We start from the raw sequence: 16463 nt of genomic DNA, 5'->3' as shown, positions 1-16463 counted from the left end.
CAAATTTTAATTAATGGGGAACATGTGATCAATGGTTTGAAGACCACTGACCTAAACTACTACAACAGCCTTCCAAATGTTCTCCAGGACTCAAGTCTTTCTCATCTCTCATTCACCACACTGTCATCAAGTATGGTCCTAAATACCGATTTTCTTCATTTGTTTAAAAGGTTCCATTGGCTCTCTACTATTTCTGAATTCACAAGCCTTAGCATGGATTTCAGATTCTTCATAACCTACTCTCTAGCTAACTCTTCAGACTCATCTCTAGCTACTCTATTTATACTGGCCTGTTTCTGTTATACCAACATGTCATACCTTTGCTCATGCTCTCTATGTGGATTATTCTTTCTCCCTGTCCACTGGACAACTTCATGTTGTAGCATATATCAGTACAGGCAGGTGCTGCATAACTTTTCAGTCAATTGCAGACCACATATATGATGGTGGTCCCATAAGATTATACATTTTTACTGTACCTTTATGATACAATTATTTTGCTCAAATACCATGTGATACACCACATCCTCCTCCTTACCCAAAGGCAGGAATCATTACTCTTTTATCACAGTACATAATTTGCATATCACAGAATGTCACTCCATATGGAATTTAAAACTTTAAAGAGATCATGTTTTATCTATTGTGTTATTGCTAGAACCTAGCACAGTGCCTGACACAAAACAGGAGTAAACAGTTCATGAAAACATAGAGAAGATTCAAAAATGATCTTTAAGTTTCCGTATATACTGTAAATCTAGTACCAATAGCATAGTACCTTGGTATAAACTTGTGGTAAGTTCAGATAAATGGTTTAAACAGATTTAAGTTAACCTAACAAACTGGAGCAGGTTAAAGTAAACAAATCAAGGCACATTCATATAATAGAACACTATACAGCTATTGTAATTTATATCTACACAAATAGATAGATGTTGGTAATAATACCTACGTACTAGTCCCTTGTGTGTAAATATTTGTTAATTTATGAAAGTATCTTCAAATTTCAAATATATTATAGGAATATTAGTCAAAAGGCTAATTTCTACTTAGTTTTGTATTTAGATGCCACTCTAAAAGAATTTTGAGATGTGAAATAATTACCATCTGATCTGTTAGCTTTCCTATCTTTCAAGTGATTAAAAGGAAAATAAAACTTCTTTATTAGCTGACATATTTTGTATAATAGTTTCCCCAAGATCACTAAACACTCAAAACTACACCATTTGGTTTTTACTGGCAGTCTTTTCTGAAGTATGTTGTCAAAATCATTTTAATCAGAAGTATACTCTTCTACAGATATGACAACAAAATCACAAGCGACAAAAGAAAAAATAAGTTAGACATCATCAAAATTTTAAAAGTTTGTGCTTCAAAGGACACCATCAAGACAGTGAAGATGCAACATGTATAAACAGAGAAAAATTTTGCAATCATATATCTAATAAGGGACTTTTGTCTAGAACATATAATGAACTCCTATAACTCAATAACAAAAAGACAAATGACCCAATTTAAAAATGGGCAGCCAGACACAGTGGCTCATGCCTGTAATCCCAGCACTTTGGGAGGGTGAGGAGGGTGAATCACCTGAGGTCAGAGGTTAGAGACCAGCCTGGCCAATATAGTGAAACCCCATCTCTACTAAAAACTACAAAAATTAGCCAGGCATGGTGGTATACACCTGTAGTCTCTGCTACTTGGGAGGCTGAGGCAGGAGAATCACTTGAACCTGGGAGGTGGAAGTTGCAGTGAGCTAAGATCGTGCCACTGCACTCCAGCCTGGGCAACAGAGTAAGACTCTGTCTCAAAAAAAAAAAAAAAAAAAAATTAGCAAAGGACCTAAATAGACATTTCTCCAAAGAAAATACACAAATGGGGTAGGGTGCGGTGGCTCACGCCTGTAATCCCAGCACTTTGGGAGGCCGAGGCGGGCGGATCACAAGGTCAGGAGATCGAGACCATCCTGGTTAACACGGTGAAACCCCATCTCTACTAAAAATACAAAAAATTAGCTGGGCGCAGTGGCGGGCGCCTGTAGTCCCAGCTACTCGGGGGGCTGAGGCAGGAGAATGACGTGAACCCAGGAGGCGGAGCTTGCAGTGAGCCGAGATCGCGCCACTGCACTCCAGCCTGGGCGAAAGAGCGAGACTCGTCTCAAATAAAAAAAAAAAAAAAAAAAAAAAATATATATATATATATATATATATATATATATACATATACACACACAAATGACCAATAAATACATGAAAAATGCTCAACATCGGTCATCAGGGAAATGCAAGGCAAAATGACAATGAGATACAACTTCACCTCCACTAGGATGGCTGTAATTTTTAAAAAGACAAATAATAACAAATATTGGTGAGAACATGGGAAAACTTATCTTCATACACTGCTAGTGGGAATGTAAAATGGTGCAGACACTGTCTTCTTTTTTTTTTTTCTTTCTAATAGAAATGGTGCCTTGCTATATTGCTCAGGCTGGTCTCGAATTCCTGGACTCAAGTGATCCTTTTGCCTCAGCATCCCAAAGTGTTGGGATTACAGGCGTGAGCCACCACGTCTGGCGGGTGCAGCCACTTTGGAAAAGAGTCTGGCAGTTTCTCAAAAGGTTAAATAAAGAGTTATCATATGATATCACTCTTAGGTATATATCCAACATAAATGAAAATGTATGTCCACACAAAATCCTGTACACGAATGTTTATAGCAGCATTATTTGTAGTAGTCAAAAATGGCAACAACCCAAATGTCTATCAAATGATGGATAAACAAAATGTATTATATCCATACAATGGAATATTATTCAGCAATAAAAAGGAATAAAGTACAGTTATGCATCACTTAACGATGGGGATATGTTCCAGGAAATGCATTATCATTCTGTTGTGTGAACATCATAGTGTGCTTACACATACCTAGATAGTAGAGCCTACCACACATCTAAGCCATATACACATCTAAGCTATACGGTATGGCTTATTACTCCTGGGCTACAAACCTGTACATCACATTACTATACTGAATACTGTAAGCAACTGTAATACAGTGGTATTTGTGTATCTAAACATAAAAAGGTACAGTAAAAATACGATATTATAATCTTATGGGACCACCATCATGTATGTGGTCTGTAATTGACTGAAACGTTATGCAGTGCCTGAATATACTGATACATGCTACAACATGAATGAACCTTGAAATCAGTATGCAAAAAGAAGCCAGTCACAAAAGGCCACATGGTATATGATTCCATTTATAAGAAATATCCAGCCGGATGCAGTGGCTCACCCCTGTAATCCTAGCACTTTGGGAGGCTGAGGTAGGCAGATCATTTGAAGTCAGAAGTTTGAGACCAGCTGGGCCAACATGGTGAAATCCCACCTCTACTAAAAATACAAAAATTAGCCGGGCATGGTGGCAGGCACCTGTAGTCCCAGCTACTTGGGAGGCTGAGGCAGGAGAACTGCTTGAACTCAGGAGGCAGAGGTTGCAGTGAGCCGCGATCGCGCCACCGCACTCTAGCCTAGGTGACAGAGCGAGACTCTGTCAAAAAAAAAAGAAGAAAGAAAGAAAGAAAGACCCAGAACAGGCAAATCTACAGAGAAAGAAAGTAGATTAGTGGTTGGCAAGGACTGTGGGGAGGGACTAATGGGCAGTGACTGCTAATGAGTATGGGGTTTCTTTTTGAGAGGATGAAATGTTCTAAAATTAGATTGAAGTGACGGCTGTACAACCTCTCTGGGAATATACTAAAAACCACTGAGGTGTACATTTTAAAACGGGTGAATTATGGCATGTAAATTATATATCCATCAAGTTATTTAAAATGAAATATGCCCCCTCTTGGCATACTATCTAACTATAACACTATAAAAATGACATTCCTAACAGCAGAAAAGGAGTTTCTTTAAACACACTGCTGCTCTGAGATTTCCACTTAAAAAGCCAAAATTGGATCAATATAGATTTACTTTTTTCTTTCTAAAATTCAATCATCTGTCTGGGTGCAGTGGCTCATGCCTATAATCCCAGCACTTTGAAAGGCCAAGGTGGGTGGATGTCTTGAGCCCATGAGTTTGAAACCAGCCTGGGCAACATAGCAAAACTCTGTCTCTACAAAAAGTAGAAAAATTAGCCAGGCGTGCTCCTGGTCTCAGCTACTCAGGAGGCTGAGGTGGGAGGATTGCTTGAGCCCGGGGAGGTCAAGGCTGCAGTGAACTGTGATCGTACCACTGCACTCCAGCCTGGGTGACAGAGCGAGATCCTGTTTCAAAATAAATAAATAAAATAGAACTCAATCATCAGCATTAAACATTATATCAATATGAAATATGCAGAAATAAGAATATTAACAGTAACAGTAGTAAAAATGATGTTTAATTTGTAAAAGAAAACTGAGCCAAAAAAATGCAGCCACAGCTGGGTGTGGTGGCTCATGCCTGTGATCCCAGCACTTCGGGAAGCCGAGGTAGGTGGATCACCTGAGGTCAGGAGTTCGAGACCAGCCTGATCAACATGGCAAAACTCCGACTCTACTAAAAATACAAACACTAGCTGGGCATGGGTGCCTGCAATCCCAACTACTCGGGAGGCTGAGGCAGGAGAATCGCTTGAACCCAGGAGGCGGAGGTTGCAGTGAGCTGAGAATGTGCCATTGCACTCCAGCCTGGGCAACAGAGTGAGACTCTGTCTAAAAAAAAATAAATAAAATAAAAATGCAACCACAATCTACTACTATTTTAAGATACCTTCAAATTTTTATTCATGTTTGAAAATACATATTGCAGTTATAATCATGTTGTATACATAATTTTTAACATGTATCTATTCCATTATTTAATGGTTTTGAATAAATACATATACTATCTATTCAAGGTGTATTTAGAGGTTGGACAAACTAGCATAAAATCTCAAGTTACAGAATTTATACTCTAGGTCATAATGTTTCTAAAAAATATTTGTTTTTTAGTCATTGAGACCATTCACCTATTAGAAACTAGTAACATTTGAAATACACTTAACATACATACTCTTTTAACAAAAGCTTACTTTCAATCAAAATCATTTAATAGGGGGAAAAAAATGAAGGAAATAATCTCCTTCCCTCACTTGGCCCCCCAACACAAAAGGGGGTGAGGAAAGGACAAAAAAAGCAATGGACAGAAAATCTAAAGAATAAATTTGTAGAAAGGTTGACCCACAAAATGATTCACTAGCATTTCCTGGATATTGTGTCTAAAGACTCCAACTAAAGTGGCAATTGTTTGGCTACAATACATCCTTCTACTATTATGATTAATGCCTTAGTGCCAAATATTTGTTCATGTGGCATATGGACAAGAAAAATTTCATTCATGCACAATAATTTAAGTATTAAAACATTTAAGTCATTTAGAGGAGAATCACTATTACTTTATAGAAGGCAACAATATAATTTTTTTTTTTTTTGAGACGGAGTCTTACTCTGTTGCCAGGCTAGAGTGCAGTGGCATGATGTCGGCTCACTGCAACCTCTGCCTTCTGGGTTCAAGCAATTCTCCTGCCTCAGTCTCTCGAGTAGCTGGGATTACAGGCGCCCACCAACACATGCAGCTAACTTTTGTACTTTTAGTAGAGACGGGGTTTCACCACGTTGGCCAGGATGGTCTCGATCTCCTGACCTCGTGATTCGCTCATCTCAGCCTCCCAAAGTGCTGGGATTACAGGCGTGAGCCACCACGCCTGGCCAATATAAATCTTTAATAAGAAACGAAGTAAGGCTGGTCATGGTGGCTCACGCCTGTAATCCCAGCACTTTGGGAGGATCACTTGAGCTCACGAGTTCAAAACCAGCCTGGGCAGCACAGGGAGACCTCCTCTCCTGTAAATAAAAATTTTAAAAAATGATCTTGGTGTGCTGGTGCCTGTAGTCCCAGCTACTCAGGAGGCTTAAGTGGAACGATCACGTGAGTCCAGGAGGTTGAGAACACAGTGCGCTATGACTGTGCCACTAAACTCCAGAGCCTGCGAGACAGATCAAGACCCTGACTTTTAAAAAAAGAAATTAAACAATTTGTTTTGTTTTAATATTTTGGATAAGTTAAATTAGACATAACTGAACCACTGCATTTTGTCCCTTAACTGTTTTGCTAATATTGAAAAGGAATTGTTAAGTTCTATCTAGTTCCTTCTAATGCCTAGAATTCCAGTTGTTGAAGCACAGGAACTGAGCCACCACATCAATTTCAGAAGACCACCAAGTTTTAACTGACTAGTCATGCAGTAATACTGTAAAAACTGAAGACAAAAGCAAGTCAGCTGAAGAAAATGGAATAAGTAGCCGGGCGTGGTGGCTCACGCCTGTAATCCCAGCACTTTGGGAGGCCAAGGCGGGAGGATCACGAGGTCAGGAGATAGAAACCATCCTGGCTAACACGGTGAAACCCCGTCTCTACTAAAAATACAAAAAAAAATTGGCCGGGTGTGGTGGCAGGCACCTGTAGTCCCAGCTACTCGGGAGGCTGAGGCAGGAGAATGGCGTGAACCCGGGAGGTGGAGCTTGCAGTGAGCGGAGATGGAGATCGCGCCACTGCACTCCAGCCTGGGCGACAGAGTGAGACTCTGTCTCAAAAAAAAAAAAAAAAAAAAGAAAATGGAATAAGTTTTGCAGATGTTGACATTAAATCAAAGCAATATTATTAACAAAGTATAAAGCTGATTTATGCCATTTTTAGAATCCCAAACAAGTCCAACAGTTCCTATAAAAACTTGGGCCGGGCGCGGTAGCTCACACCTGTAATCCCAGCACTTTGGGAGGCCGAGGCAGGTGGATCACCTGAGGTCGGGAGTTCGAGACCAGCCTGACCAACATGGAGAAACCCCATCTCTACTAATAATACAAAATTAGCTGGGCATGATGGCACATGCCTGTAATCCCAGCTACTTGGGAGGCTGAGGCAGGAGAATTGCTTGAACCCAGGAGATGGAGGTTGCAGTGAGCCGAGATCGTGCCATTGCACACCAGCCTGGGCAACAAGAGTGAAACCCCATCTCAAAAAAATAAGTAAATAAAAATAATAATAAGAAATTAAATAAAAACTCAAAAACATGATAAAAATGACTAAAATTTTACGTGAGAAAAATTTAAAAACTTTCCACTTGGAAACATTTAAATTACAGATCTAAATTATTGGTACTGTCAAAAAAATGTAAGATAAAGCAACCTAAAGATGTAATGTAATTAAGGATGTCAAAAGAATCGTAAGTTAAAACCAGAATGTACCACACCAATTTATGACATATATTTTTCTCACAAACTTAATACATTGAGCATATACATATGAAATTCTATGCTACACAACTTTATATACACATATATAATTACATATATATAATACACAAATTTTCCTTTACCTACCCCCTACCAAAAAATAAAACAAAAATGTTAGGCAGGAGAAAGAATAAATCTAATAAACAATTCTGTTCCAGCCAGGCACAGTGGCTCATGCCTGTAATCCCAGCACTTTGGGAGGCCGAGGGGGGGGGGGGTGGATCATAAGGTCAGGAATTCAAGACCAGCCTGGCCAACATGGAGAAACCCCATCACTACTAAAAATACAAAAAATTAGCTGGTCGTGGTGGCAGGTGCCTGTAATCCCAACTACTCGGGAGGCTGAGGCAGGAGAATTGCTTGAACCTGGGAGGCGGAGGTTGCAGTGAGCGGAAATCACGCCATTGCACTCCAGCCTGGGCAACAGGGAGAGACTCTGTCGCAAAAAAAAAAAAAAAAAAAAAAATTCTGTTCCTTTTACTTAATATTTTTGCCACCATATCATTTCCTTGTAACTCATCTGGCATACTAAAAATACTTGAATTGACACCCCTCAAGCCCCAGATCTTTACTTAGATTAACTAAAGCCTTTTTATTTTTATTTATTTATTTTTTAGATACATGGTCTCACTATGTTGCTCCGGCTGGAGTGCAGTGGCTATTCACAGGCACAATCACAACATACTGCAGCCTTAACTCCTGGGCTTAAGTAATCCTCCTGCCTCAGCCTTCAGAGTAGCTGGGACTACAGGCCCATGGCTCAGCTAATAAATGCCTTTTTAAAATGTAAATATCTACCAGAAGGGTCAGGATTATCCTTCACTCAAATCTACACATTAATGAACCAGTTTTGAGAAACAAGAAAAAGGGAATCTCTATGAGAGTACCGCACGAGTCAGTTAAGTCCCCATAAGTGGATGACGGTTCACAGAAAGACATAAAAGAGAGTGAAGGGAGACCAAGACCAAGACTAGCCTAAGATCCTGGGAGATAAGAGTACGGCACTGAAAAATCCATGTTCAGGAAAACAGCCCTCTAGAACATCCAGCTTTCTTTCCTGTCCCCTACCATCACATTCATGCCATTTTATAAACATTTCATTCACTTTACTGAGTATTATGTGCCAATCACAGAGCTGACATGGGGTGACAAAGATGATAAAAAACACCACTTTTCATGAAGGGGTTATACTGGGGAAAGGGAGAAAAATAAATAACCACAATGCACTAAAAACACCATAATGGAAGCATACATCAAGTACTACGAGGTCACAGAAGAGTAGGGCACTACTCTTTTGACTTGTGGTGTTCACTTTAGGAACATTTGGGTGTCAACCTGAAGTTTAGGAAAGAGGTAGAGGCTACAGCAAGATTAGGAGTCATCTATTCACAGATAGTATCTTAAAGTAGTATCTGATAACATGTTAAAAAAAAACCACCTATAGGAATGTTGTAATTAACATGTAATGCAAAGAACCTTCCCCTTAAGCCTGGTTCAGACTCAATACGGTTCTTCTCAACTATTATGCTTTTGTTACTGCTATCCTTCCTTCAAAAATAAATAAATAAATAAATAAATAAATAAAATTATATGTATGTTATTTTTACTACAGCTAACCAAAATTTTACCAATTGTTTTAGATTAACTTCTTCCTTTACAAAATACTTCCTAATGACTACCAAGTCAGGATTCTGGAGTTGTGGTTTCACCTTTCCTACTTGAAGCATGTGTTCTTGACTAAATCCTTTAACCTTTCTGGATTTCAGCTATAAATAAAAAGGGTATTGGATTAGTTAACTTCTTAAGAGGTTCCTTTCAACTGTAATACTCTATGAGTCTTCCTGACCTCACAAAGAACTCTGCATTACATGTTAATTACAACATTCTTAGAGGTGTTGTTGTTTTTAACATATTATCACAAAGTCTTTTAGTGCTCATTCACTTTCAGGTATAACAGAAATACTAACAATTAGGATGACAAGTCCAAGAAAAAGACCTTCATACTTCTTATGTGTCTTATCTCCTCTACCAAATTACAAATTTCTTGAGAGAAACAACATCCTTTTTCTTAAATGTCTTAAATGAAGACTCTTAATAACATTTAATGAATAAGAAAAGGCTGGGATCATAGAAACCAAAATGCTAAACTGAATATCACATTTTTAAAAAATGTGTTGTCTTTGTTTTTAAAAACAAAATCCAAATAGACATAGTATATACCCAATCATAAATTCCTCTTATATTTCCTGTATTACCGAAACCACATCCAGGAATATAAATGGCATTTGGGGCCGGGTGCGGTGGCTCACGCTTGTAATCCCAGCACTTTGGGAGGCCGAGGCGGGCGGATCACGAGGTCAGGAGATCGAGACCACGGTGAAACCCCGTCTCTACTAAAAAATACAAAAAATTAGCCGGGCGTGGTGGCGGGCGCCTGTAGTCCCAGCTACTCGGAGAGGCTGAGGCAGGAGAATGGCGTGAACTCGGGAGGCGGAGCTTGCAGTGAGCCGAGATTGCGCCACTGCACTCCAGCCTGGGCGACAGAGCGAGACTCCGTCTCAAAAAAAAAAAAAATAAATAAATACATGGCATTTGGGGGAGGCAAGAGGAAGCTTACTGAAGGCAGGCTGATAAATCTTTATATACCATCTGTACTTATTCCTACATAATAGTAAGAAACAGTTGGGAATTGGGAAAGGAGAAAAGAAAGCATGAAACCACTATTTCTACCCCTCACTGCTATCATCACCACCATCATCTTAAAGGGAACATTATGAAAGTGGTACATAAGGGAGGTGAGGAGAAAAAAGCAAGCGCGGACATATTACCTAACAGCAAGGAAAATGATGTGTTCATGATGTGCAGCCTGATTTCAGGAGCATGTAAAAATAACTTGGACCTTTTCCATTATCACAGGGAAAATGTGAGCTCGTGTTATAATAAAATAATTTCAAAGATTTTTTTCCCACTATCCCACCCCTGAAGTACAATCAATTTTAAAACAAATTACCAGATGTTTTTGGTCAAACTGTTACACATTGTAATTGTTATTCAGATATACAAAATAAACATGGATAATTACTAAGGAAAAAAATAGCAAAAGATCTTTGCAGTTTCATGATTCTTACCTGTTCACTCTCCTAGGACACTTGTCTGGTTTAATATCTACCTCATAGAGGTAGACATCAATCTTTGGGATTTCAACTTGAAAACAGTTAGCCAGCAGTTTAATGGGTTTGCCCATGGTGCCATAGCCAGGTCTTCTGGGCACCATGAGTAGGGGCTGGGCCCCAGCGGGTCCTGCCAGGGGAAAGGGGAAAAAAAAGAGTCACAGTTACAAGCTGTATTCCAAAGCCTTGTCAACCAGAGTATACTAGAATTATAAGTACAGCTGATAATGGCTAAAACCTAGTTCTGCAAGATGACATCATTTCTAACACTTCAACTTCTGTCATCCCAGATTTCCTCTCTTCATTAAAAATAAACACAGAAAACCGTATGCCTCTGGAAAACTGTTCTGGAAAGGGCAGAGAGAAGGAAGAACAATCACACAAACCAAGGTGTCCATGAGCAAGCACAAGTCAGAACTAAAGAGTGTGAGACCAATAGCAAAGTAAAGTTAAAGAAAGTAGAAGAAAGGGCAGGGCATGGTGGCTCATGCCTGGAATCCTAGTGCTTTGGGACGCCAAGGTAGGAGGATCACATGAGCTATGATAGTAACACACGCTCCAGACTCGGTGACAGAGAGAGAACCTGTCTCTATTTAAAAAAAAAAAAAAAAGGAAAAGAAAGGAGTAAAATAAGAAGCAATATATAATGAAAAAGAATCAAGAAAGTACAGAATGAGTAAGTATCTCAGGCCAAGCATGGCAGCTCATGCCTGTAATCCCAGCACTTTGGGACTCTGGGAGGCCAAAGCAGGTGGATCGCCTGAGCTCAGGAGTTCAAGACCACCATGGGCAACAAGGCAAAACCCCATCTCTACCAAAAATACAAAAAATTAGCTGAGTGTGGTGGTGCACATCTGTGGTCCCAGCTACACAGGAGGCTGAGGTGGGAGGATAGCTTGAGCCTGGGAGGCAGAGTTTGCAATGAGCCAAGATTATGCACTCCAGTCTGGGTGACAGAGTGAGACCCCATCACAAAAAAAAAAAAAAAAAAAAAAAAAAAAAAAAAGATAAATGGGCTGGGCACAGTGCCTCACGCCTGCAATCCCAGGACTTTGGGAGGCCAAAGTGGGCAGATCACCTGAGGTTGGGAGTTCAAGACCAGCCTGGCCAACATGGTGAAACCCTGTCTCTATAAAAAAAAATACAAAAATTAGCCAGGCGTGGTGGTGCAGGCCTGTAGTTCCAGCTACTTAGGAGGCTGAGGCACCACTGCACTTGAGCTTGGGCAACAGAGTGAGGCTCTGTCTTACCAAAAAAAAAAGGTAAATAAAATTGATAAAATCTAGGCAACACTGATTTCTTTTAAAAAGGAGGAAAAGGGCTTAACTAATAACAGAAGTGAAAAAAAATCACTACAGCTAATGAAGACATTGCAAACACTGTGTCAATAAATTTGACAGTTTGATGAAACAGACAAATTCCTAGAGAAATAAAACCTACTGATACACTAAAGTACTATATAGCCAGGCACAGCATCTTGTGCCTGTAATCCCAGACACTCAGGAGGCTTAGGAGCTTAGGAGTTCAAGCCTAGCCTGGGCAAAATGGCAAGACCCTGTCTTAAAAAAAAAAAAAGTATTATTCATCAAATTTGAAAAATCCTCTGTTGGTAGAACTATAAAATGGGACAGTCACTTTGAAAAACAGTATGCTGGTTCCTCAAAAAATAAAAAATAGAATTGCCATGTGATCTAGCAATTCTACTTCTGGGTATACACTCAAAAGAAGTGAAAGCAGAAAGAACTGATTGAAGAGTTATTTGTACACCCATGCTCAGGGCAGCATTAGCCACAATAGCCAAAAGGTGGAAGCAACCTAAGTACCCACTGATGGATGAATGAATAAACAAAATGTGGTATATACATACAATGAAATATTATTCAGCCTTAAAAAAGAAATTCTGACACACACTAAAACATGATTAACTTTGAAGATATTATGCTAAGTGAAATAAGACAGGCTGGGCATGGTGGCTCACACCCGTAATCCCAGCACTTTGGGAGGCCGAGGTGGGCAGACTGCTTGGGCTCAGGAGTTTAAGACCAGTCTGGGCAACATGGTAAAAACTCGTCTGTATCTACCAAAAACACAAAAAATTAGCCAGGTGTGCACCTGTAGTCCCAGCTACTCGGAAGACTGAGGTGGTAGAATTGCTTGAGCCCCCGAGGTGGAGGTTACAGTGAGCCGAGATCATGCCACTGCACTCCAGCCTGGGTGATAGAGCGAGACCCTGTTTTTTTTTTTTTTTTTTTTTTTTTTTGTTAAAAAAAAAAAAAAAAGGGCTGGGGGTGGTAGCTCACGCCTGTAATCCTAGCACTTTGGGAGGCCAAGATGGGTGGATCATCTGAGGTTGGGAGTTCAAGACCAGCCTGGCCAACATGGTGAAACCCTGTCTCTACTAAAATACAAAAATTAGCCAGGCATGATGGCAGGTGCCTGTAATCCCAGATACTTGGGAGGCTGGGACGGGAGAACTGCTTGAACCTGGGAGACAGCAGCTGCAGTGAGCCGAGATTGCACCACTGCACTCCAGCCTGGGCAGCTAAGCGAGATTCTGCCCCAACCCCGCCAAAAAAAAAAAAAAGATAGGCATGGCACACCTGTGCCTCTGGGAAGCCAACGCGGGAGGATCATTTGAGGTCAGGAGTTCGAGACCAGCCTGGCGAACATGGTGAAACATCATCTCCATCAAAAAAATACAAAAAAATTACCGGAGTGTGGTTGTGTGCACCTGTAGCCACCAGCTACTTGGGAGGCTGAGGCAGGAGAATCACTTGAACCCGGGAGGTGGAGACTGCAGTGGGCTGAGATCATGCCACTGCACTCTACCCTGGGAGACAGAGCGAGACTCCGTCTCAAAAAAAAAAAAAAAAAAAAAAAAAAACCAGTCACAGAATGACAAACACTATATGATTTATACGATTCCACTTACATGAGGTACCTAGAGTAGTCAATTTCACAAGAAACAGGAAGTAGACGTGTGGTCACTGGGAGCTGAGACATGAGCAAATGGGGAGTTGCTAAATGGATATAGTTTCAGTTATAGAAAATGAAAAGAGTTGTGGAGATTGGCTGCACAACACTGTGAATGTACAGAACACTACTGACTGTACACAAAAATGGTTAAGATGGTAAATTTAATGGTTGTATATTCTACATTTTTTAATCAAAAAAATTTAAAGAAAACCTAAGTGATGTCCAGCACTAAATTTTTGAAGCTCAAAATACAGCTTTGTTAATCAAAATTCAAATGATAAATTAATAAACTATTATCTGAATAAACTAAAAATTACATTAAAAAATATTAAAAGTCCTCCAAATAAATTAAATCCACAATTTAAAATACTTCCACACACATACAAAAAGATTCCAGATCCAGATGGCTTCACTAGAGAATTATACCAAACATTTAAGGAAAAAAATAATACCGATGTTATACAAACACTTCCAGAGAACAGAAAAAAAGTAAACACACCCCAATACAATTTATGATGCCAGAGAAATTCTGGTACTAAAACCTGACAAAAACACTATAAAAAAGGAAAATCATAAGCTAATCTAATTCATGAATATACATGCAAAAATCCTAACAAAATGTTAAATTAAATCCAACAATATATCAAAAGAATGAGTTTGTATCAGGAATAAAAAATTGGGCTAACAATAACATTTTATTCAGTGTAGACGAAAATAGACTAAAATGCTGCCTGAATCATTTGTTTTTAAATTTTACTTTGTGTTTTTTTAAAAATCTCTTCAGAGGGCATAATCTTTCCTATCCTAGCCTGAGATAAGTAATACTGTACAAATTCCGTACTAGCCCTTAGTACTGGCTCTGCCAATTATCTAATCATTTGACCGTCACCAAATACAGTCCCTGAATTTGTTTCCTGATCTAAAGAAATGAAAATAATACTTGACCTGCCTCTTTCTTATGAAACTTATCAAGATCAAATTAGAAAATCCTCTAATTCTAAAATTTATCAAGTTCTGACTATGTCTCAGGCAATGTGCTAAGTGCTTTTATTTTACACCATGCAGGGCTAAGTTTTTGTATTTCTGGTAGAGACAGGGTTTCACCATGTTGCCCAGGCTGGTCTTGAACTCCTGAGAACAAGTGATCTGCCCGCCTTGGCCTCCCAAAATACTGGGATTACAGGCATGAGCCACCAAGCCTGGCCTGCTAGGTGCTTTTACATGCATTATCTCATTTAATCTTCATACCAACCCCATAAAGGAAGGAATAATTTTACAGATGAGGAGAACTGAAATAATTTGCCTAAAATTTTTCTAGCTAGTAAGTAGGAGAATTGGGATTGTAACCTGCCATGCTGGACTCTGTTCTGTTCCATTAGTCGTTTCTTTCACCAATACCACACTATCTTGATTACAGTAGCTTTATTGTGAGTCTTGAAGTTAGTTAGATAGTGTCAGCCCTCTGAGTTCTGAGTGAGAAAGTGTTATGATCTGACTTAAATTTTTTTTAAAGTATCACTCCAGCTGCTGTATGAAAAATTATACATAAGGGTACAAAAGCAGGGAGACCAGTCAGCAGACTATGTGGCTGTCTAGGTGAAAGATAATGTTGGCCAGGACTACAGTAGTACAGTTAGGGGAGTGATGTGGATGTGGAAAACATTTAGAAGGTAGGCCTGACAAGAAGTGTTAAATGCACTAGATGTGGGGTATGAGGAGAAACATTCTCAAGGCTTTTTGGTCTGTACAACTGAAAGAACAGAAGTGTCACTTACTGAGATAGGAAAGACTCAGTGATAGTAGCAAGTTTGGAGAGGATATCAAGAGGATTTTAAGGACATGCTAAATTTGAGGTGTCTACAAGTAGACGAATAGCAAGCAGTTAAATGAGTGTGGAGTTCAGGGGAGAGGTCCAGGCTGGAGGTGTAAATGTGGGTGTCCTCAGTATATAAGTGTTATTTAAAACCACTGGATTAGAGATCACACAGACTGTGGCATGGATACAGAATACTAACCCCAAGGATACTCCCAATATTTAGAAATTAGGGAAATGAAAACAGCAAAGGAACTGGAAAAGTAACAGCCAACAAGGTTGGAGGAGGACCTGGAGAGAGTGGTACCCTGAAAACCAAATGGAGAAAAATAGTGTTTCAAGAAGAAAATGTCATTAGATGTGGATGAAATAAAATGAAGATTTGGGAACTACTGGGTTTAGCTAAGTCTTTGCTGACCTTGATAAAAACAATTCCAGTGAAGTGCTAGGGACAAAAACCCAACTGTAGTAAGTTCAAAAAGAATGGCCTGAATTTGATCAAGCCCTTGGATCCACTAGCAGTTTACAGGAAATTCAAAGGATTATGTTAAATTACATTGTAAAGATGGAACCAGCAAAATCCAGATCGTGAAAAATTCTAAAAGGACAAACAACCCATAAACTGCAGAGGAGACAAACAAGGAGAGAAAACTTACCGATTAAGACACTTAAAAGACATTATCGATCAATCACAATGTGTAGAACTTATTTGGATTTTGAATCAAAAATTTTTTTTAGGCTGGGCGTGGTGGCTCATGCCTCTAATCCCAGCACTTTGGGAGGCTGACGCGGGCAGATCATCTGAGGTCAGGAGTTCAAGACCATCCTGGCTAACACAGTGAAACCCCGTCTCTACTAAAAAATACAAAAAATTAGCCGGGCGTGGTGGCAGGCGCCTGTACTCCCAGCTACTCAGGAGGCTGAGGCAGGAGAATGGTGTGAACCCGGGAGGTGGAGTTTTCAGTGAGCCGAGATCGCGCCACTGCACTCCAGCCTGGGCAACAGAGTGAGACTCCATCTCAAAAAAAATAAATAAATAAATATTTTTTTAAGGCAAACAGTTTAAAAAATATGTGAGACAAGGAAAAATTTGAACAATGATTAGAAAATTTTATAAGTGATTATTATTTTGCTGTGATAATGGTACTATATCATGAGTCCATAACTTTTATAGTTACTACTAAAT

General features: G+C 39.5%; 1 protein-coding gene across 1 annotated transcript in view; it reads right to left on the bottom strand.

Moving 5' to 3' along the window:
- Positions 1-16463, bottom strand: part of AGO3 (argonaute RISC catalytic component 3) — a 141536-nt gene that overhangs the window by 116226 nt on the left and 8847 nt on the right. Inside the window, exon 2 of the mRNA XM_030823419.1 lies at positions 10447-10618. Coding sequence (XP_030679279.1) covers positions 10447-10618 — 172 coding nt within the window. The remainder of the gene's footprint in view (positions 1-10446; positions 10619-16463) is intronic.

This window comes from Nomascus leucogenys, chromosome 12 (genome assembly GCF_006542625.1).
Source record: "Nomascus leucogenys isolate Asia chromosome 12, Asia_NLE_v1, whole genome shotgun sequence".
NCBI lineage: Eukaryota > Metazoa > Chordata > Mammalia > Primates > Hylobatidae > Nomascus > Nomascus leucogenys.
Note: the sequence above shows the minus strand (reverse complement) of the source record. Positions and strands in the feature narration are given on the sequence as shown.